The 23,123-nt window shown below is 38.4% G+C and overlaps 1 protein-coding gene across 1 annotated transcript in view; it reads left to right on the top strand.

Annotated features, from left to right (window-relative positions):
• The first annotated feature begins 1,550 nt into the window (after positions 1–1,550).
• mrps35 (mitochondrial ribosomal protein S35) overlaps positions 1,551–23,123 on the top strand; it is a 34,398-nt gene continuing 12,825 nt past the window's right edge. The window contains exons 1-7 of the mRNA XM_034032377.2: positions 1,551–1,789; positions 4,294–4,346; positions 5,733–5,900; positions 12,169–12,229; positions 13,661–13,800; positions 18,235–18,344; positions 19,545–19,614. Coding sequence (XP_033888268.1) covers positions 1,651–1,789; positions 4,294–4,346; positions 5,733–5,900; positions 12,169–12,229; positions 13,661–13,800; positions 18,235–18,344; positions 19,545–19,614 — 741 coding nt within the window. The 5' untranslated portion in view covers positions 1,551–1,650. The remainder of the gene's footprint in view (positions 1,790–4,293; positions 4,347–5,732; positions 5,901–12,168; positions 12,230–13,660; positions 13,801–18,234; positions 18,345–19,544; positions 19,615–23,123) is intronic.

Consider the following 23,123-nt stretch of genomic DNA (forward strand, 5'->3'; position numbering starts at 1 on the left):
GGACCTGGACCGATATAGGACCACAAAGGGTTAATGTGGTAGATCCTGCCCTGCCTTCATTAGGCACAAGGGTCCTTGAGGGTGTAAGATCACACTGCTAATCATTGGGTTATGCGGTTCTGATGCATCCCTCATATGCTGCTGTTCCTTCTCCCTCGCAACAGCTCTGGTATACATTATCCCATACATAATGTCTTCCAAAAACGGGTTCGATGGAAAAAGAGAAATAGCTTCCTCAGGAGATGGTTTTAATCCCTCAGTGGGCGGGACATCGGCAGCTCTGCAATTACCTACCCAATGGGCAGGCATATCCCATACATACATAATATCGTTGGTGGTCGTCTTCTTTTTCAGGGAACATCCCCAGTAGCTGTACGCAGGTATGTTCTGACCCTTGTCATGCACGAAAAGAACCTTTCATTTGGCAAAGAAATACCAACATTTGTATACTGTGAAAAAGTGGAAGACATAATGACATATAGATCTTCTGGGAGGGGGGGGGGGGGGGGGGAGGGCTGTCCCATAGCTAATGATGCCCCTGCTTAAAAGTCCTTAATGTTGTGTAAATGGAGGCCACAACAAAATATGACTGTCTGGTTGCTGAGACCCAGATTAGCGCTAATCTTGGACTATGTTAATTTAGGTAATGTAGTCCAAGACTGTGCTAATCGCAGTCTTATCACATTTAGCTATGATCTATGAAAAATACATTTCATAAGGACAGGACTATCAAACCTATTGCACTAGTTCAGAACAGTGCAAAGGAGTATTTAAAATTGGATTGTCCAATATGGGTTTTAAAAATAACTTTAAATAAAGTTGTTGCCTTATCATGAAAAATATTATCTCAATAGCTGTTTCTTTAATAATAATAATAATAATAATAATAATAATAATAATAATAATAATAATAATATTTAAAAGGTTCTCATTTTGTAAAAAACTGTGTTATAATATACTTTATAGGCCAAAAGACATCAGGAGGCACTCAAACTGTCATCTAAAAATAGTTAAAGAAGAAAAACAAAAACAATTAAAATGCGTTTAGCCTTTTTGTGTTATATTTGACGATTTATAAAACTCTACAAACCCATAACTATATATTGGCATACTGTCTACTAGCAGTACTGACTGTATAAATGCCTGCCTGTATAAAAGGCCATTTCGACACATTTGAGCTACTTTTAAAATAAAACTATATGTTGTAAGGTACAGGACTGCTACGTCTTTATTAGTTTTAAAATACTGTTACGGTATAAGTAATGCATACAAGTAGGCCTACTGACACGATTGTCGTGAAAGAAAATATCTGTGAAAATAAGTAAAAGTAACAATTAAAATGATGATTTCACTATATAGGCGCATCATACAGACAAATTGTAGATAGCTCAAGACACTTGAGGGATGTTGTCACAGAGGTCGTGTTAGTTATTATTATTATTATTATTATTATTATTATTATTATTATGCATTCTGTAGACACTTTAATCAACACTATCATTTAAATGGAATTGTGAAACTACACTTCACACGACATTTGCTGACAGTTTGCGGTAGTGTGAGCTGTGGACATGTGCTAACAGGAGGGATTTTGACTTCGCTTTTTTCAGTACAGTCTGTCCAAGCTGCGTTGCCGTACTCGATTATAGCATGGCTGCCTCTACGATGTGCACGGCTTGGGTATCTAGTATTACCCGAAAACACTGTTATGATGTATTTGGGATCATCCGGAGCCCCCTTTTCCGAGGGGCTAGTTATTCTACAGCTCTATCAGTCCCCACTAACAAAGGTAGGGAAAGTGACTTCTGTAATGACATGCTAGTGCGTGAGTGCCGTCTCACACATGCTGTACTGACTGACCCCTGTGTGGAAGTTATTACACATAACAACATTGTTATATTAACAAGGTCACGACAGCAGCAGCAAATTCTGTATATATTAGTATCAGAGTATTCATTTTCATAAATGTGTGCAGTGTATATAGTTTTCATGATGGCTAGCGAGTTTAATACCCGCATTACCAAATAACGGCTGTATATTAGTATGATGTTCTATAATTCTATTAAATCATAATCGTTTGCTGAAATTGCAATTTAAATTGCAATGTTATTGTGTTTAATTACAATTAGTTAATTGTGCTGCAGTAATTGCCATTATAATTACACTAAAAAGTAATAAATAGCGACACAGTACACGCATTTAACATGTCTTTCAGCCTGATTTTCAGAAGGGGCAACGTGAAAAACAGGTCGCAAAACACCTTTGCGACAACAGATAGGTGGCAAACTGTATTTTCAAAATTACTATTTATAAGTCAGTGCCCACTTTATACACCAAAATACACTCTCTAATTAAAACATGTCCCTCTCGTGTGTTAAACGGCGACCGCTGACCGGTCTACTGTGGCTAATTGACAATGGAGGATATCGAAGCGCTTAATTTATTATCCACTGCACCACGAGAGGGAAAGGAGGGGGCAAAACGACCCTACACTAAACCCAGAATATTTTGTCCCCGTCAGACATTTTTAGATCTAAATGCCTTTGCCCACTGGATCCGTTCCGTCATTTGTCATCCGTCATCTGAAAAAGTCGTGAGTCAGTCCATTGCACATTAGATGCGTTAATATCGCACTAAGAGTGCTGGTGTGCAGTGGAGGCTTTGTAGTAAGTATACTTAGTTTCACTATTGTAATAAAAATAAATACAATCCGTTATACATAACTTTTAACACAAAAAAGTTAAATGTAAACGTAATGCTCAACAGACGCTGATGGAAGTTAAAACGTTTGCTAATTATTAAGTTTCTATTAGATCTATAATAATGTACACAATACCAAATAAAAAAAAAAAAACACTGATATTACACAGCACAGTTGTCATAGCATCAAAAACCATATGACCAATATTTAATTTTTCAAACTCTCACTCCTGTAATAAATATATGTAAAAGTTGGTAAGCTAGCAATGAGCTACCAAAAATACTTGACCTTCCACTACTCTGTGTATGGAGCCAGAAATTCCATTACTTTCATGTACTGACCCTCTTTTCTGTTCAGCCCTGACAGCTCTTGGTTGCCCTGTCACGCTACTTTATCTGGTATGTGTCTCCAGGTTAGGCCATTGTTTCTTTACTTCCTCGACTACAATTGAAATAAAGTATATACTTGTAATAACCTATACACCACAAAATCCATGTGTTTATGTATGCCCAAGTCCGCGGCAATGTCTTTCCATATGTTTTTTTTTTTTACAAAGTCTTTGTAATCTTTGTTGGATTTAGCATAAAGTAATTTTTGTTTGGCGACACACACAATTAGATTTTCCATTTTGTTCAGGGAACTGCAAGAATCCACGTGTCTTCCCAGTCTTTTTTCATTGGTCAATGTATCTTTTAATGCAGATACAGATTGGACATATGCATAGGTATGACAGAGCTGTGTGATCTGCTTAAGTCTGATGTAGAATCACAAACAGCCCGCAGTCACGCCACACCTGTACCTGAGTGTAAAGGTTACAGCAGCCCTTCATTTTCATGCAACGGGTGCCATCCAGACATCATAATTCTTTAACTGTGCAAGTTTTATGTGATGCTCAATGTATTATCACGGATGTAGTTGCCAAGTACTCTGGCTCATAAACATAACCATTCAGATATTGCATGTAAAGAATATTAATACTGCATCAGAGAATTGAAATAAATTAGGATTGTGTTTTTTTTTTTTTCTATAGTTCTATATTATTAGTATTGTTATTATTATTTAGTCTTTAGCAGATGCTTTTATCCAGAGCGACTTAGAGACAAGGTGGTGCATCATAACTGCTGTTCTGCGCTTTAGGTCCCAGAATCTTTTTTGGGACTTCTTTATTTGACCTTTTTATGGAAGAGGTTGCGTTTATTTTTTCGGTTATATCCTTCCGCATTTTAAATTTAGCAGTGGCTCCTTTTGCTGAAAAGAACAGTTTATGTGCCAAAATATAATCGAGCAAAAGCTCAACTTGGGTGGCTAAAAATTCCTTTCTTTCTTTCCCCCATTGTTGCAACGACATGTGCGCTGCCTTATTATTCTTCAGTTAAAAGTCCAAACTATTGAAATGTGACGAGTTGACATGTTAAGGAATTGGAAAATCAATTGCCGTTCCAATTGAATCGGTCATAAGCGGAAGTCGTAAAAGGCTTTGCGAGTAGAACCTGCCCCTGTTGAAAATAGACGTATAATTAGGATTAGGAAGCCCTACCCTAGCTGTAATATGTACTCCAGAAAGATGACTGTTTTGTTATGTTTTTTTGTAGATGTTATGACAAGAGGAAACAGATCAACCATGAGTAGAAGACCAAGAAGAGAGGTGAGACAGCGCTGCAGTGATTCTTATTTGATCTGGACGTGCATTTCTCAGTTTTTTGTTCTGTTATTATTTTCTGTTGAGTTCTTCACAATGAACAAATGTAACTGGTATACAATAACAGCAAATAAAAATATACAGTAAACAAATGCCTAACATAACATACATGAATAGGTATTACACACTATAACATTGCTCACTGCAGCAGAAACTGTAATCTCACAGGATGAAATCATTTGATCATGTAAATCTTTAGATCAGATCGATCTGGAGCAAGACAATAGCTCACAAATTTAGAATTCCTATTTAATCTGCTTGGATACAAGGGGAAAATATAAATGCTTTTAAAGGGTTAGGTGATACCATTGGAGGGCAGATTTCAAATTCTACTCAAGTCACAAATGAAATGAGTGTGGTGGTCTCGGCTTAGTCCTCATTATTACTGGGCACTAGTCCATGTCCCAAAACCACCACACATTTTGGCACAACTGGCATTCACTGCTCAAAAGACATTCTTGTCAGGATTGAGCTGTGAGAGGAAGTTCTAATGGATTCTGCTGACACTGTGCTTGATGTAGCCAGTGCCATTTTTCCGTCCCCATTCATGAGCGCTAAATTCACTTAGTGTTTTTGTTTCATGCCATTTACAAATTGGTGCTACAGTACTTTCTTTGAGATCCTATGAGGCAATTGGAAAAATTCAAGGAACTGCAAGAATAACATTTACTCAACTCAAAACTGTGTTCATTTGAGAAAAACAGACCAAAAAGGGAGGTGAGACAGCCGAGTGGTGCTTGTTATTTTATTTGGACAGGGTAACAGATACTTCTGAATGTATGGAGTGGATTACTAAGCTACATTATTAATTCTGAATCATTGGAATTCTTTTAGACCGTAAAGTTATAGGATCAATCAGCTACAAAGAATTGGATGAGCATGGCCTGAATGGCATCCTCTCATTCGTAAATATTCTTATGTTCTTACCCTGATAATGTTGGTGTAATGGGTCTTAAACAGTTTTAAATGTGTTTTTCTAGGTAGTTTCAGGTGTCGAGGTGACTCCTTTGTATTTATGGTTCCTAGCTAGAGCAATAACCTGTTAAAGAGTAAGTAGCAGGGTTCTGAAAAATAGCTCTTTTGAAAAGAGCTTTGAAACAGACTAAAGTTATGTGTAAAAAGTTGTTGGGATATTAACAATGAACAGAAAAATTACAGGTACGTTATTTTAAATAGTTGTAGCAACACGTGGGGACGTGTACCGCTGTATTTTTCAGAACCCCGCTACTTACTCTTTAACTCTTATTTCATTCACTGTCTGTCAGAGACTTCAGACACTTTGACTTGGTTTCAGGGTAAGGTTGTGGTCTCTGTTTCCATGTATTTGTATAGCCTGCTGCTCCTAGGACTGACAAGATGACAGTGGACCAGGACTGGAGTAGTGTGTACCCGACCGCCGCTTCATTTAAACCCAGCACAGTGCCTCTGCCCATTCGCATGGGCTATCCTGTGAAGAGGGGCGTGCCACTAGAGAAGAAGGGGAACCTTGAGCTAATCAAGGTTAGTGTGTTTGAAGAGTACACCTTCTAATTAGGTCGTTCTAGCCCAGATGTCTCTGACCACCAATCAGGTGGTTGGGCAAAAAACATTTATATTGAGATCTTGCATTGAATTACTTTGAATCATTCAAATTCAAAGGCAGAGTGACTGGGCAAATTATGCCGCTTGGGTAAGCAGATGGAGTTTGATCTAAGAAAAGTAAATTATCCAAATTCATCTGTTCAAGTTAGGTTAAAACATACTTTGCCTGGAGTCCCCGAGTGGCTCACCTGTTGAAAGCGCAGCCGTATGGTGTACATAGTGAGTAATAGTCAAGGGCATAGGCGCAGACTTGTTAAGAACTTGGGGGGGCATAGGGTAAATACTAAATTTAATATAACATACCGAAATGAAAGAGGTCAACTTCAAAGCAGTTATAATCCACAGCATTCCTTACAGTAAGTAACTTAAACGTAAATTATTGATTATTTTAGCAGACGCTTTAATCCAAAGCGACTTACACAGACATCAGTAAAACCTTTGTTATGCATCACAACTGCTGCTGCAGACAGAGACTGACAAAAGGACCTCCGCTTCACGTCTCGTCCGAAGGACGGAGCACAAGGAAGAGGTAATGACTTGCTCAGGGTCACACACAGCGAGTCATTGGCTGAGCTGGAACCTGGAACCTCTTGGTAAACCCCTTTCTTTAACCACTGGACCACCATCGCAATAAAAATAAATCACAAGTCTTCGGAGGATAATAAAATGTCAATAAAATAATAAAATGTCACTATAAATACAAATAAATGTCACTTTTTGCACTTGAGTGAAACTGATAATCTAAAAACGCAAGATACAAATGAACAATCATAAAATACGCTAAATAACGTTAATGAAAAAGAAACATTAAAACCCAGTAAAATATGAAAATAATTATCGACGTCATGTCTTTGTGTGATAGGATGCAACCATGTGGATCTCTTGTAATAGTTTAGGGTCTTTAAAATTAGGCCATCCATTCCATCAAACGCGATTACCGCCATCTACAGGTTTACAAAATCCTCACAAAACATCAATAATGCTCCCATATAAGAATTAATCTGATATGTGTTATCATGTTAATTTATACATAACTTCAAATAGGACAAAAAACACTTTATAAATTAACAAAGGTTTCCTCTTGTTTTTCATGTTCAGCTATGAAACAAATACAATATTACTTACCTTAAAAGAGGGCAAAAGTTAGCTTTCTCTGTTGATTGGCATAGATGAATATGTTGAGTCTCTTTTACATCTAGTTCATCTGTTCCGATTGCATGTGTGTGTAGCAGAGCAAGGTGATTTTAGCACTGCTGAGACATTGTAGATCTTAGCTAGGTCTTGAAGCGTTGCAAGCCACTGAAAGATCATTCTACTGTGCATGTTGTCACGGGCAGTGTATAGAAAAACTAGAGCAAGTTTACGATATCACACAGAACTTCTTGGAGTTTGGGCTCTGTGATCAACAGGTTTCTTATGTCATCTATTGACTTGACAGTGATTTTCCAATCGATGCAAATGTCACCCAGTATCTTTTAAATGCAAAGCCAATTGGTCTGAATCAACATTGTCTCTCGCAATGGTGTTGGAAAGGGTTTAGTTGCACTGTACAGAATTAACAATGGCAACCCCTCAGATGAAAATCTGTTTCTTTTCCCTTTGAAACCACTGATTCAATGCAGTGTTATCTTGACTCCGGAGATTTAGTAGCTGAATTAAATTTGAATTCAAGTCACTATGGCCACAAACTGCTAAACCTTGTCAAGCTAGAAAGGCAATGCTTGTAAAAATAGCAAAAAGAGCATCCCGGCTTGTGTCATCTGTTTCACGTTGTGGTCGCACATTTGAAAGTTGACATTAACACTGCTTCCCAATTACTTCATTTTTGATGTTGCTTCCCTGTGGCACGTGGTTTTTTCGTGATTTTGAAATCGCTCAGTTGTCTTTCTCCAGTTATCAAAACCTACCGAGATGAAGGCTTGTTCTTTCTTCATTGAAAATGTAAACATATTTATTTTTCCCTTCATCAAAGACGAGCCTGTTGTATGTTTTAATCCATTCCTCTCGAATGTCTTTTTCCCATCGTAGCATCTTTTTTTTTTTTTTTTTTTAAATGGGGGTTCATCTGAGGTAGAGGCAGCAGCATTGTCAGTACTTCTTTTTGAATCCTCCAAAGTTTCAGAAACCAATTGGTTGGAAACCAATATTTCCACCCAAGAAAACTCCCCAGCCGCGCACGGCTGTTTAGCGGCCCAGGTCAGACAGTAGGCAGATTGTCTCGGAGCAAGCTACTGCAGCTACCAGCACATCGCCACGCCAGCAGACAGCCACTCCAGCCAGCGAAACTCAACGGGAACATTCTCGCATTTTCCATGCAGCCATTCGGATGATTTGGATAAACAGGTGTCCAACATCAAGCAAGAGAAGCAAGGTTCTGCAGTTTCAGTATTCCCCTCCATTTCTGCCATAAACACAGCCCCCGCAACAGCTACCGTCACGTCTGGTTTTGCACCAACCCTGGTCCCTACAATAGAGCCTCTGGTCTACAACCTTGCATCTGCAACAGCATATGGTTCTGCCGCCTGAACCACCGCCCGCCGTCACTCAATATCCCCACAAATCCGGCGCAGCATAATTTGAAGGTAAGGATGTTAATCTGGTTTCTCTTTTGATGGCTACATCAATAAAGAAACCAGATTACCATTTCTGGTGGATTGTGGCAATTTATCAGTCACGCTGAAATCCAGAGACCCCAAATTACTGAAAAATGTAGTCCTTGCCTTCCTATATACAGAGAGCTATGTTCTGTATAACCATGCAGACAAGTGGAGTTATCTGTCAGATATGGAGAGACCATGTTTTTTGATTACCACAAATCATTTTCAGCAATAGCAGCAGCTATTTTTTCAACAGATACCACATAATTGACTGAGCACAACCTGATTTATACCTATTCAACAGGATTTTCAGCAGTCTCTGAGCCAGTGCTTGCGGGGTCTGTGGTTCCACCTGCCACTCAGCCTATCTCTGTCCGAAAGATGCCATAGCCTCAGCCTCCTCCAGACCAGCAATATGCATCTCTCCTTCCCAGTTTTTCTAACAGAACTTTGATCCTTAACTCCATCCATTCTTTGGACCCACCTGAGCAATCCACAAGGGAAGACAAATTCGGGCGAAGAATCAGATACTCAGGAGGAAAGCAAATGTGTAACAATTTCAATTTCGGTATCTGCTCGATGAGGCAATGCAAAACATCCATATGTTCAGTTTCTGCGGGAACGCTCACTCAAAAGCCATCTGCCCAGTAGCTCCAAAGTGACTCTCTCCAACACGTAAAGTCTCCACTCCCATAAATATTTCCATTTTAAAACAAAAACTTCTGAATCACTCAGAGAAGAGCTTCATTAATTATTTAATCGATGGACTAGAGAACGGTTTTTCAAGTCAAATCCCTCTCTCCTCCTTCCAAAGCAAAAACCTCCATTCTGCTATTCAAGAGCCCAAGACAGTACAGTCTCTTATTCTAAAAGAGATTAAAAAAGGATTTATGGTCGGCCCGTTTGCATCTTTCCCATTTCCAATATTCAGGATTAACCACACCAACATCACCACTCGGAAAATGTCAGGGGAAAAAAGCGTGTCATCATTGACTTGTCAGCACCACGGGGATCAAGCACCAGTGGTATCCACTCGCTCATTCCTCACGATCAATTTTCTCTACAGTACATTACCATATCAGATGCAATTCATTCAATTAAATTGGCAGGTCGCGGCTCCTGGTTAGCAAAAGCAGATGTATCAGACGCTTTTTAAAGTAATGCCAATCCATCCTTCTCTTTGCCACCTTTTCAGGATATGCTTGGAAAACAAATTCAATTTTTCTACTCGGTTAACTTTTGGCTCCCACAGCAGCCCAAGAATATTTGATACTCTCTCAGAGGCTTTATGCTGGATACTTTTTAATGAATACCATGTTCCATTTCTGTTCCACCTACTTGATGATTTTCTCTTGATCTCTCCTTCCTCAGATCCGCCAGCAGAAGCGATCACCAATCTTAAAAGTTATTTTCAGAGGTTTCAAAAGAAAAAACAATCGGGCCCCCTTCATTCGCTGGAATTTCTAGGAATCATGCTGGACACCAGAAAAGTTTGAAGCTAGCCTTCCCGTATCAAAACTCGACCATATTTGTTCTCTTATTCAGAACTTTCAGATCAGTAAAATGATCAGGAAACATGCACTGCTCTCTTTGGTGGAACATTTCAATTTTGCAATTCACATTATCCCCCAGGGACGGACATTTATGTCTCGATTTACTTGCTATTTCATCAACAGCAGAAAACTTGGACTACTACATCAATATTTCATCAGAAGCTAGGAAAGACATTACAATGTGGTCTGCTGTCATACAGCACTGGAACGGCCTGTCTGTATTCTATGATGATTTCATTTCAGCACCTCATGGCCTGGCTTTATTTACGGACGGTTCATTCACGGGATTCGGAGGTCTTTTAAACAATCAATGGTTTTCAAGTGCATGGCTACTAGAAATCAAAAACCTGTCACCGCAATTTTCTTATCCAAGCCCGCCAGCTATCGGTCATTTATAATAATGCTCAGAATATACAGTTCCTTCAATTGCCAGCTTTCTGATGCTAGGTATTCGCTGCAGTGATCTCACGCTCATCCTAGATTCCCACTTTATCCTCTTCCTATGCATTTTCAAAACGGATCAGCTTTGGCAAGGTCAATTTTTTCAGCTATCAAAAATTGACTCTCCTCTATTCCCATATGCTTCCATGCAGAAATACATCACAGAACGCAAACCTATTTCAAATTCTGACCCCCTGTTCATCGATTCAAGCCGGACCGTTCTATCCAGACATTGGTTCACATCTCACCTGTCTTCATTGGTTTCCAGAGCAGGACTTCCCCCTCAATTCTACACTCCTCATTCATTCAGAATTGGGGCAGCCACATCAGCAGCAAGAGCAAAAATTAACGAGCATCTAATTAAAAATATGGGGCGCTGGATCTCATCAGCAGTTGAATCATACATAAGTTATTCCCCATCTGAGATATCTTCTGCACAACAGTCGATTGCTAGTATGTCTGGAGTGGGGCCGACCCTTCTGCCGGGGCCACCAAAGTTTTCTCTTAAAAAGAAAGGGTTTTTCCTTTCCACTGAGCAGAGGGTCTTCACATAGTCAGTAGGAAGCCAATTACTAACCTTCTTTGTTCTGTTAACCACCCAGCCGCTTATCCCGCGATTTCCACATGGAGCGCATGCAAGTCCAAATTTGTCACATCCCTGCAACCAGCTGCGAGCAGTTGCACAACCAGTTGCTTGAAGTAGAGCCGGGCTGTACTTTCCAAGCAACCTCCTGAGCGACTTCTGTAGACATAGGCGATCACGTGGCAAGTTGCAAACTCGGATTGGTTCTCTTATAATGTTGACTGCACGGCTTGCATATCCTGTCCATAAAGAAGCGCTAATTTTAAAAATTAAAAAAAAAAAAAAAAAACTTTGTGGCTTTGTTTTTTCTTTAGGGAATATGGCATTTAAAATAACAACAGTTGAAAAAATAACAGCTAACTCTTCCTCGTTTAATTACTAGACAAATTACGACCTGACCAAAAAAAGTATCGCCTCAGTTGTCAAAAAACAAATAAAATAAATACAATTCTAAACTTGTAGACACGGGACAAAAATAAATAGATATAGTAAGTGTTAACTCAGTTGTCAAAACCAAAAAAAAACTACTTCACCTTGTAGATGGAATAAAAATGTAAAAAAAAATCTAAACCTTGTTGCACAAGTAATTGCTCAGATGTGGACACAGCAATTGCTCGCAACTGAGTTGCGCGATTTCAGAAGCAATTGGGTTGCCCAACTGATCACTCAGGTGTAGACCCGGTTTAATGTGCGTGACAGACCGGGTCATCGGTATACACACAGCTTAGAGTGAAAAATGAATGCCTGTGTATCTAGAGAGAATAAAACGAGGAGATGTATTTATTTGCTGGTGTTACAGGTTGTAAGGAAGCCTTTCAGGTTTGGTACTGGTCAAAACGACCTCTTTATTTATTGTACTTACACTTCACAGATAATAATTCATATAACAGTGCTATACACCCGTGCCTGAAACTGGGGAGCTGTAAAACTTTAAACAGAGGCATTCAACACAGTTTATTAATAGAAAGTGGAAAATCAAGAGCAATGTTATTCATCACCATCATTTCTTTCAGATTCCAAATTTCTTGCACCTCACACCAGCAGCAATTAAGAAGCAGTGTGCAGCACTAAATGGTAAGTTGTGTCCTTGGTTTGAAACATTTAGAAATGCTGTCTGTCATCTTTGAATTTCCAAAGATTAATATAACCAGCTTCTCGTATGAAACATTTCCTGTGTGAAAGATGCTCACAATATGGTAAGGTGGATGCATCAGTTAGACCTGTCATGTTAACTGAAATCTGAAGGGACAGCCCCTTTGTTTTTAAGTTATGTTATTTTTACTGAGTTTAAGTATGTTTATTAAGAACAGTTGTTGATTGGGTAATTGGTTCATTCTTAATTGTGAAGTAATTGAGAGATGGGTATTGCAGAGAGGTGACTGGCTGAATACAAGCAATGTTAGGTGTGTGGCGATCTATCATTTTGAGCATTAGTGTGGAGGAATGTAACATCCACTATTTTAGTGGCAGTGAAGCAGTAAGATACTGTATGTTAGTTTGACAGACTCCAAAGTTGACTTTCTGGCAACAGGGGGAAAGTACTATAGAACAGCGTCAGGTCTGTTTCAGTAACCCTGTAACAGCAAATTAACTTGACCAGTTGCAACAATGCAAAAAATGTTTTGTTTATTAATTCAATTTGAGTTGTTTCCAAAGTGCATTCAGCAATGTCCTGCAGTGTCCCGTTTTTTTTCTCTTTTTCACGTTTTCTTTAAATGCAGGTACCCCATTTTCCTTTCTCCATCTTTCAGATTATTTCAGCAAAATACCTATCTTTAAACATTATAGTAGAAACGTTTTCATTTAATTTAGCTGCTTGGATTGCGTTTCTGTCTCACTCATCCCAGCAATGTGTTTACAGCTTTCTGCTCTGACCTCTCAACTCTGCTCTCCCCAATATTTTACTTGGAGTTCTTTTTAAGTGGCAGTGCTGATGCGTTGTTTATATTTGTAACCGTTAATATGTAATATTTTCCAAACACGTAGGCTACTTTTAAGTTGGTATTTGTTACCACGATGTTAAATGTCATGTAGCCATTTTTTGTGTAATGTTATCTGGAATGTTCAGTGTTAAATTGAGGAACTTCAAATTGTATTAACTTGATTGGTTTGGGAGAATCTGTGGTGTAGCGGAGGTTTAAGGGAAGAGCGGAGTCTCCGTGCTTAATGAGAGGTCTATAGCTAATAACTCACAATTTTCCTTTGTTTAAAACTCTCTGCAGGGTATAAGGAATCTAATTATTTGAACTCAGTTGTTTCATTTACTTTTTGTTACATAAACAGAATACTCCAGAAACGTTTATAGAGTCCTGTGGTTATCGCACTTTGGGGGCTTGTGGGCTATTTGGCTATTCGTGGAATAACTACAGTATTCTATTAACATTTGTGGTGTACCTTCTATATATTTTTCATGTAATCTTACTAAATTTAATTAACTGTTTTGAATTCACAAATAACAATAGTAAAATTGCATAACCGTATAAAACTGTTCTTTCCTATCCTCAGTCTTCTGCACTAAGTGGCCAGAGACACTAGACAGTGAAGCCAAGTGTGAGCAGCACTTCCCCATCCAAGTGAAGATGACCGACTTTGTGTTTGCAGGACCCTCTGTGAGAAACCCAAAGGCAAGAGTCACTACCCTCACTGTGAGTATTTGCAGCCAGCAGCACCTGCAACTAGATGTGTTTGTGTTTGTTGAGTGAGTCCCAAGTATCTGCTACCACCACTAAGCAGGGACGTCTGCAGGCTTTCTTTCTTTCCTACTCTACCTGCCAAGAAAGCGGCTAGAATTTTAGGATTGAGACAATAAAAAAATACATTTTATTTATATAAAAAACATAATTTAGATCTTTTATTTAACATCATGTAATCATCATGTAATCAACTCTAACACTTTATATTGCATGGCATAAATTAATATTAAATAGATAAGCAATTGCATATTAAATTAATGTTAAATTAATATTTAATAAATATGCAATAGCTGGTCTCTTGCTAAATGTCAACCAAATGTCGATTGAAAATGTAATTGCATATCATGTTCATTTATATTACGCTTTGTTACCCTTGAAAATATGTAGTAATTTCCCATTGTTTACAATATAAATTGCATATCTATTAAATGTTAATTTAATATGCAATTAAATTACAAATAAAAAGTTTTCACCAATGCTTTAAAATCAGTATTCAAGCAGTGACAAATCAGTATTCAAGCTCTTCTCCTTGTACAGCGGTTACGCGTATAGTCTACCAAAATGAGGCACTGTGGCCAAACCATGGAGATTGAACACAGTGATACATTGCCAGGAAGATGGACGTGTGCTGCAACAACCAAAGAACAGAAATATCTTCAGCCCAGCAAAAAGGGGAGCAATGACAATTCATAGTACCCAGCTCAGTAATGAGCTCAGATCCTTGAAAAAGTCAATTTTATAAAACCTGAGTAGCTCCTCTAAAAATCTTAAATGAAATTTTGGTTGTAAAAAAGCATTCACCTGTAGATCAGTGAAGCTTGTCAGTGGTTCGGGCTCTGGACTCCTGACAGGAGGGTCGTGGGTTCGATCCCAGGTGGGGGACACTGCTGCTGTATCCTTGAGCAAGGTACTTTACCCATATTGCTCTAGTAAAAACCCAACTGTATAAATAGGTAATTGTATGTAAAATAATGTGATATCTGTAATAATGTGAAATAATGTATTATGTGATATCTTGTAACAATTGTAAGTCGCCCTGGATAAGGGCGTCTGCTAAGAAATAAATAATAATAATAATAATAATAATAATAATAATAATAATAATAAAGGCAGATGGTGGGCAACACAGTTCTAGGCTACTGTGTCAGACAGCTAATATGTTGCCGCTTGTCTCTAGAAACGCTACAATATGGTTGTCAGAGAAGCTTGTAGCCTTTTGTGTGGTGCCTCTACCTGCATGTTTCATTGCTCTCTAGTGAATGTGTTTTTTGACAGCTGCAGTGTGATGTTGCTAAGTGAGCATATTCTTTTGTACACAGCTTCTAGTGTTCTATTGTCCATGGGTTATTTGTATACTAATCCCTTTGTGTCATGTGACTCCTAAGCGGTCGTATCTCGTGTGACATCCAGCTGTTGTGTCCCTCTCCCTTCCTCCACCTCTTTCCCTAGTTCGATGATGAGCTAATCATTTAGATGTTACCTTAATGAAAAACAGTAAATGTAGCATGATTTATGTACTAAAGCAGGGTCAGAGTTTATTTTTCAACCTGACCATTCAGAACGGTGACAGCAGAACACACATAAATACTTGACTGTAATTAGGAAGTGTACTACAGAGAAAAAAAATAAAAGGAAATAAAAAAATGAAATGTACTGCCATTCACTAAAGATAGCTCTCAGATTGTGGTAAAGAAAAAGAATGGTTTGGAAACCTCTAATATATGACAATGTGCTTGCTGTGGTGTTGACGTTGTTTTTTTAATTTCTAAAAAGTTTATAATAAATGTTACCGTTCACGGTCGTGTTTATTTGCTGACCGATACGCTCACAATGCTGTATGCAACCCAATACGTCATAGGATCCAGGATCGGATCCCTTTAGTGCAACCAGCCCCAGGAGGTCCCCGGTTCAAATCCCGGCTCCCTCACTGACCTTGACCAAGTCACTTAACCTCCTTGTGCTCTGTCTTCTTTTTGGCCCAGGAGCCAGTGTCGCAACGCAAAAAGTTTGTCTGGGGCCCTGTGTAGGGATCCTTCATTGAAACATAACACCAATTCAGATATTTATCTTCATGCTGAGTAAATGTAAAATAACCAAACTGTTTTACAAAACAAATCATTTAGATTTAGGGTGTATGTTTTATTATTAACTTTTATTTTACTAGGAAATTACATTGAGATTTAGAATCTCTTTTTCAACTGAGACCTAGCCAAGAAAGGTAGCAGCAGTACAATGAAACATATTACAATACAAAAATAAAATACTTTTAAAACACAGACGAGTCATACTCAATACAATAAAACAATTAGTGACAGATGTAATCAACTACTTAAAACAAGCACAACTCTCAATTAGATAATCATGCAGCTTACTCTGGAATTGTACTAAAGTTACGTGGGACTGGAACTTAAGTTTAGACTGAAAGTCATTCTAAGACCATGGAGCAAAATAAGCAAATTATCTTTTAGCAGCCTTGGTACGCACTTCAGGAACCGTAAAATACAAAAATGAGTGCGATCTAAGACTGTAGTTACTACAAGTGACTGTAAAGTATTCATTTATATATGGAGGTAGCTTACATAGTATACCCTTGTATAAAAACAAATATACCAGTGCTTCAACCTTCACAATGCCAAAGAGGTCCAGCAAACCAAGCCATATAACACACAATGATGAGTACTGTAACTTGAATTAGTAATATATCTCAAGGCTAAGTGATGTATGGGATCCAATTTGCTGTGTCCCCATAATCAATTTGTGGTAGAAATATACAAGCAATTAGCCTTTTTTTTTGTAAGTACAGAAAAACAAGATTTGAGTTTATACAGAAAACCTATCATGAATTTCATTTTTTTTGCAAGATGGTCAATATGTGTGTGTGTTTGAGAGCATGCCCCAACTTTTTGGGAGATACCATTTGTAAATTAAATTACCCTATGATAGGGCGCAAGCCCTGTTATATTGCTGTTCTTTTAGTTTGGCAGGGATAATACTGTCCCTGCCAAATACACATGCAGACTGTGGCTGGGACTTAATTGATTAATTAACAATCACTTAAGCCCAGCCACAGGTGTAAATAAGGAGCGGTCTCTTCACTTGTGGGAGAGGAACCCAGGGCAAGGAGTGGAGCACAGCAATCAAACAAACCAAGGACTATAATTCTTCATTTACTTCACTGAAAGCAGGTAACTACCTCCAGAACACCCAGAGAGGATTACCTGCCAGCCCAGCATACAAGGATACCCCTTGTTAATAACCTTGCTCTGCCTGGGCTATCGTGTTGATAGTTGTACCATATTTAAAGACGCAGTACCCTTTATTTAATTAACCTTTATTTTTGTTTTGTTGTAAAGTTTTGCAGTTAGGGAACTGCCTCCTTTCGCCCCTGCCTGCTATTGTGGTGAAAACATTTACCTGACAAAGTGTTTTTGATTCAAAAACACTTTATATACAAGAAAGGTATACCTCCAATACAATTATATCAGCATGAGTTTCAAACTGACTTTGGACAAGGCCTCATGTTTGTATCAGAAAACATGGATATCCATGGAGTCAATTCGAAAGAGATGAAATGACTGACAAAACTTCTCAATGTTTGTTATTTATACCTTTGTAAACAATTGTTGACTCCCCTTCAGCCTGACTGGTTTCTGTCCAATAATTGACGTAGTCTCTCTCTCTGATCACACACAGTGAGCCCCCCTCCCCCACCTGTGACTTTTAGTCGTGTTGTGCTGTCCAACTTAAAATGAATACTTCCTGCAGAAAGCCATTACTACACTATTTCTACAGCAGTTCAAGGCTGCACCGCAATGCTGCCCGTTCGCAGACCTAAAAAGATGAAATGTAGTGAAAAAAAGTTTTGGTCTATGGGGGTTGTACTGTAAGACTTGGGAGTCGATATATTCTCCCAGAAAGATACCAATATCACTTTTTTGTTAAGCATCACTCATTTGATGACCTGAAGAGATTTTTTTTATCATTTAAGACAGACCTGACGTTCGCCCAACATTTCCGATCACAAATCTCCTGGTGTTTGTGGTGGCTGAAAGGTTACAAACGTACAACATTGAAATGAGATCCGTGCTGGGAACTAATATTGTTTAGCTTCATTTGATTTTATTTTTTTGTAGCACTTGAGCTCATATATCAATTCTGTGTCTTCAAATTACATTTTTAATAAACATAATTTAAATACCAAAAAATATACTGTCCATGCTCTGATGCGCTCCTCAGCAGTCTGTTTCACAGCTGATATGAAACTCTTCCTTATAAATTATTCCTTCATATACCTGGGGGGGGGGGGGGGGGGGGTCAGTAGTTGTTGTTCTGTAACCTTTTGACTTGAGACTGTGCATAAATATTGAACACTTGTTTTCCTTTAAGGTTAAAGTCTCCAGTTTGAACTTGGATGACCATGGAAGAAAGAAGCTGATTAAACTTGCAGGAGAGAGGCACAACAAGGAGACAGATATGCTTACCTTCACAGCAGACAGGTACGGTAACCAAAGAGGATGTCTTGAGTGTAGGAGCCTTCAGAGATTCACCCTGGCCTCGCCCTCTTTGTAGAACAGCCATGTGGATGAACTCTGTGGGCCAAACCTGTACCAAAAAGTACGACTTAATTACATTTCTGTATTGATTTGTGCACGGATGACCATGAAATGAATTTGGATATTATTTAATTTTGAATTAGCTAGAAAACAAAAGTATAAACCATGCCATAGAACAGTAAAATAAACATGGTACCCCATCAGAGAAATACTCTTCTGTTCAGTAGAATGTGAGTTATTACAAATATCATTTATGAACTGGTTTCCTTTTGCATGATATATTTTTCCTACAGTCCCATCACTGGTTAATTTACTACAATTGCAAGTACTGCAGCCACTGAAGTACATTTTAGAGGTTGGTTTGATCAGCACATACTCTGCCAGGAGATGCCACAGAATCCCCCTGTATTACTTCTATCACATATCTGTGGTTATCGGGAGATTAACACAAGCCATTGATGCAGTCTAGGTAGATTCTCTTGTACTGTACAGTGCTATTTATGGTATGGTATTTGACAGTCAATAAGTAGGGTGTGCTTTGTTGCATGGAAGACAATATTCTACTTAAACTATGAACATTACTGAATAACCTTTCGGTTTCTGACTTGGAACCCTTGTAAACGTGGTGTACTGTGATAAAAATGATAGCAGTGTTCTGTGTAGCACGAAAGCTTGGTAAATTACAGATTGGTATGGTAAATACAAGGTTAACCATGGTAGCATGAAGTACAACGACTACTTGTTTATACTAAGACCTTAACCATTGTAGTTGTACAACAGTATTGTAGTGGTAATAATTTAGTTATTTGGAAGCGGTAGGAAAACAGTACGACAAAGGTTTAGAAATGTACCTTGTATAGCAATCTCACATGAATATGCAGACCAGTTTGTGGAAAAAGACTCTGGAGACCAGGTTGTTTGAGTTCAAATTACAGTGTGAATACAGTACTTTATAACTTCAAATGCCAGCAGTGTCCTTGGACCTCTTGGGTCAATTGAAGATCTGCAGAATTCAGTGGGGACTGACCTAGTAAAATATGTTTTTATGAAGATTTTTTTACTATAGTTGTATATTCATGTGTTAATTTGTATATACTATTTTAATTGAAAATTACATACAATCAATTTCTTTCTTTTACAAAGGTGCCCACTGAGGAGGCAGAACTACGATTATGCAATGTATCTCCTTACTGTATTATATCATGAATCATCGGTAAGTTGTTTGCTTTTTAAATTGTGTCGTTTTGTGTCTGATCCACGTAATATACCTCTGGTAGGTACAATAATAATGAATTCCTCATTATTTCCTACACTGGTATAGTATAGTATACTAGAAAAACACAAGATGAGACAGAAGTTTGTTAATTGTCTAGTCAATGGAAACTAAACCCGTCAAGTAATGACCTCAGAGGAAGTGTAATGAATGCATTATTTGGAGGAAACTACAAGCACGCAGAGGTTAAAGTCTGCAGTGTTTAGAAGAAACGCATTGCTTTACCTTAGATTGTATATTGTCTGTATCGCATGATCTCGATATACTAGGTGTGTTTCTACGCCACGAAGCCTGTTCTGAACACCATTCCTGATGAGCATGCTGTTCCAATGATTGCCTCCCCTCCCTCTGCAAGTTCAATCAGGTCTCAGCAAGAATGATTCGTAAAGTGTTCTTCGGACAGGTTGAGTGAGCACACAGGGCTCAAAACAGGAAAAGACTTTAAGGGTCCGAATCATAAACTTCTTTAAAAACTGTTATTTGTTCTTTATTAGTAATTGTTGCACACAAAACAGTTCCATAAAATTCCTTATCCATTCTCCATATACGTCTCCTGTACAGTTTTGAAAGAAACACCTCTCTAGTAACCTGTGTTTTTTTTTTATTTTATTTTAAAACATGGTAAAGGGTGCTATCTTTGGTTAAAGAAATATTTGTTTTCATGTCGTGCTTTCAGATAGTGTTGCTCTTGCTTGGTCAGTTCACCTGGAGGGTGAAGTTGTCTCCACTGCTTCAATAGCCTTTTTCCTGTCACAAACCAGCCAGCTGCTTCCCCTATTGACTGAAATGCTTTGACCCAGAAGACACTGCTGGGGTGAAATGACCCAGGAAGTTCAAGTGCAAACAGATAAGCCAGAATAAGCCTTAGAAACTGAGAGCTTTCTTTAACCTACAGTAGGTGTAGCTAATGGAAAATCTCATTTGTTTTAACAAATATCAGAAAATTGTAAAGCAACCGCAAGAATAGCTCTACACGTTGTTTACTATGTGTCTCGGTTTACCTTTTACATTTTATAATACCAGTGCTTAATTGGAAGAACGTGTCGCTTGCCACAAGAAAATCAATGCCTGTGCTGACAGGTCAGAAAAAGATCCAGCAGGAGAAGGGGCCAGCAGTGAAAGATTAAGCCCAGCTTCTTCTCCTTAGTCAGTCACACAGCACTTAATCTTCCCGGGCTCTAACATTACTGAGCCTCCGAGGAAAAGGACACCTGATACAGCGTTCAGGAGAGTCTGTGGCAGGTTGAATACACATGAGAACTCCTTGTCTAAAAGGCTATCTTTTTATTACCTTTCAACTGTCCTATCAATATTTCAGAGGGGCATCAATCCATTGTAATTGTCCTTGGTTCCCATAAAACATTAACACAGGCCGCTGTGACATGTTTGATTTTCCATGATCGATGTAATCCCTTTTTGTACAGGCCTGGTGAAAGATGGTCCAACGCACACCGCTACCTGATTTAACTATCTCTGTCTTCATAGGGATCCAGTTTTTAGATTGGAGCTACTCTGCAGACCTCTGCCAATGCCCTTCCTTCCTGCTTTACCCTAACTGCAAACTTTGATAAATATCATTGGGGTTCTATTCTGTTGTGTGTATTATCCAGGGTCCTTTGCTGAGGAACACACATTGTCACACATTGTCGCATTCGCTCTGCTGCTCCCGTGGGTTAGGGAGGCAAATCCTATCAGGGACTGTTTTTCCTCATTGCGCTACTGCAGACCTTATTGGCCTTATTGGCTGGCATTTGTCCTCTAGAAGCCGGTAGCTCTTGAGCTCCTAGGTGTAAATAGGCAACTGGCTTGGACGTGGGATTGTAGGACGTCCACTGACCTTCAGTTCTCCTGAGCTGTTTAGAATTGCTGTCGTGAGTAAGCGTAAGTGTGCCAATTTGGTGCCATGATCCTGCAGTGGATTACCAGTGTGTACTGTTTTTTATACCATTGTAATATGTATACAAATGATAGTTGTTGAATGTTATTTGTGCTGCCATTGCATTGTGATCGAAGATTAGCGCGCATGTTACAATAACGTATCCTAGAGTTAAAAAAACAAACCAAGTTGTAAGGTAATTTCGGCATCGCCTCAATTGTTGCTAACAGGTTGAAAACAACCAGAAACCTGCAGAGAAAGAAGCAGCGTGGATTTCATGCCCGTGATATAAAAAAAAGTAGATGTTAGTCATGTTTAAAATTAATGAGTCAAGGCATTGGAGGACAGGACTGAAATGACCTTACAAATGTTTTCATAAAGCTTTTTCAGATGCATGGCCACCTGGGTGAAATGTTACTGTGCATACACCCTACATACATGCAAAAATAGCTGCCGCTGCTAAATGACAAACATACCGGTATTTATTGTTGTACAGATTATGCTGCTGAAGGAAGTTTATTATTGCCGTATACAATATTATATTTTTTTTACATATTCTTTGCCACAGAGAGAACACTAACAGGAATGCACAGACAGCAGAGTGCATACCGTAAAACCTCAAATAATTAGCGGGTCTCAAATAATCGCCTATCTCTAATACGTGCCGGGTCTGCTGGCGAATATTGTAAATAAACACTGAATCTCTATTAAACGCCTGGCATTGCCATTGAAGCTGAGGAAGATGAGGTTGAGTGTAATGAAGTGACAGTGATGAAAGTGACTCTCGGGATTAATAAATAATAATAGAAAATGTAATCCGTGCTAGGCCTACATGTAATGCATGTTTGTTTAGTGCAGTTATTAAAAGTTTTGATAATTAAGCATGCTGAAAGTTGGCCAGATACCTGAAACCTCTTGGTGTATTTTAATGTGTTTTGTTGTATTAACAATGTAGTTTGAGATTAAACAATACATTATTTTTGATAATGATACATATTGCTTTTATTGTTCATTTTTAAAAACATTTTAGAAGTTTGTAGTAATTATTATTATTATTATTATTATTATTATTATTATTATTGTGCTGTAAGCGTAGCCTACACTCCTGTGTTCTGATAGCTACAGGGCTGTCTCTTAGTGGATTTAACTGTTGTTATTATTATTAACAATGGTAGATCTAATTCTGTTTTTAAATACAAATTAATTCTTCTGCTTGTTCATTTTCCAATGTTTTGCATACCATATCCTTGTTAACCACTGCATATAAAAAGACTTTCGCTTTATACTTGAGGGTGCACAATACATTGTAATTTTGTCATAAAACAAATCTGTTACTTAGTTCCCACTGACACACAACCTTTTAACATAGTTGCTGGAATGTTTAAATTGAGTTACGATGTTGCTACAAGGTTGTGTGTAGTCAATTCAGCCAGATAAAGGTCTCTAAATAGACCCTGCAATGGCACATCTTGTCCACTCATGTGCATGAAACCAATTACTTAGCTGACAAGCTAGTGACATGTTACAGGTCATATGCCATTGTGCTGTAAAACCAACCAAGCAATCTGAGTGG

The sequence above is a fragment of the Acipenser ruthenus genome, chromosome 14, assembly GCF_902713425.1.
Source record: "Acipenser ruthenus chromosome 14, fAciRut3.2 maternal haplotype, whole genome shotgun sequence".
In the NCBI taxonomy this organism is placed as follows: Eukaryota; Metazoa; Chordata; class Actinopteri; order Acipenseriformes; family Acipenseridae; genus Acipenser; species Acipenser ruthenus.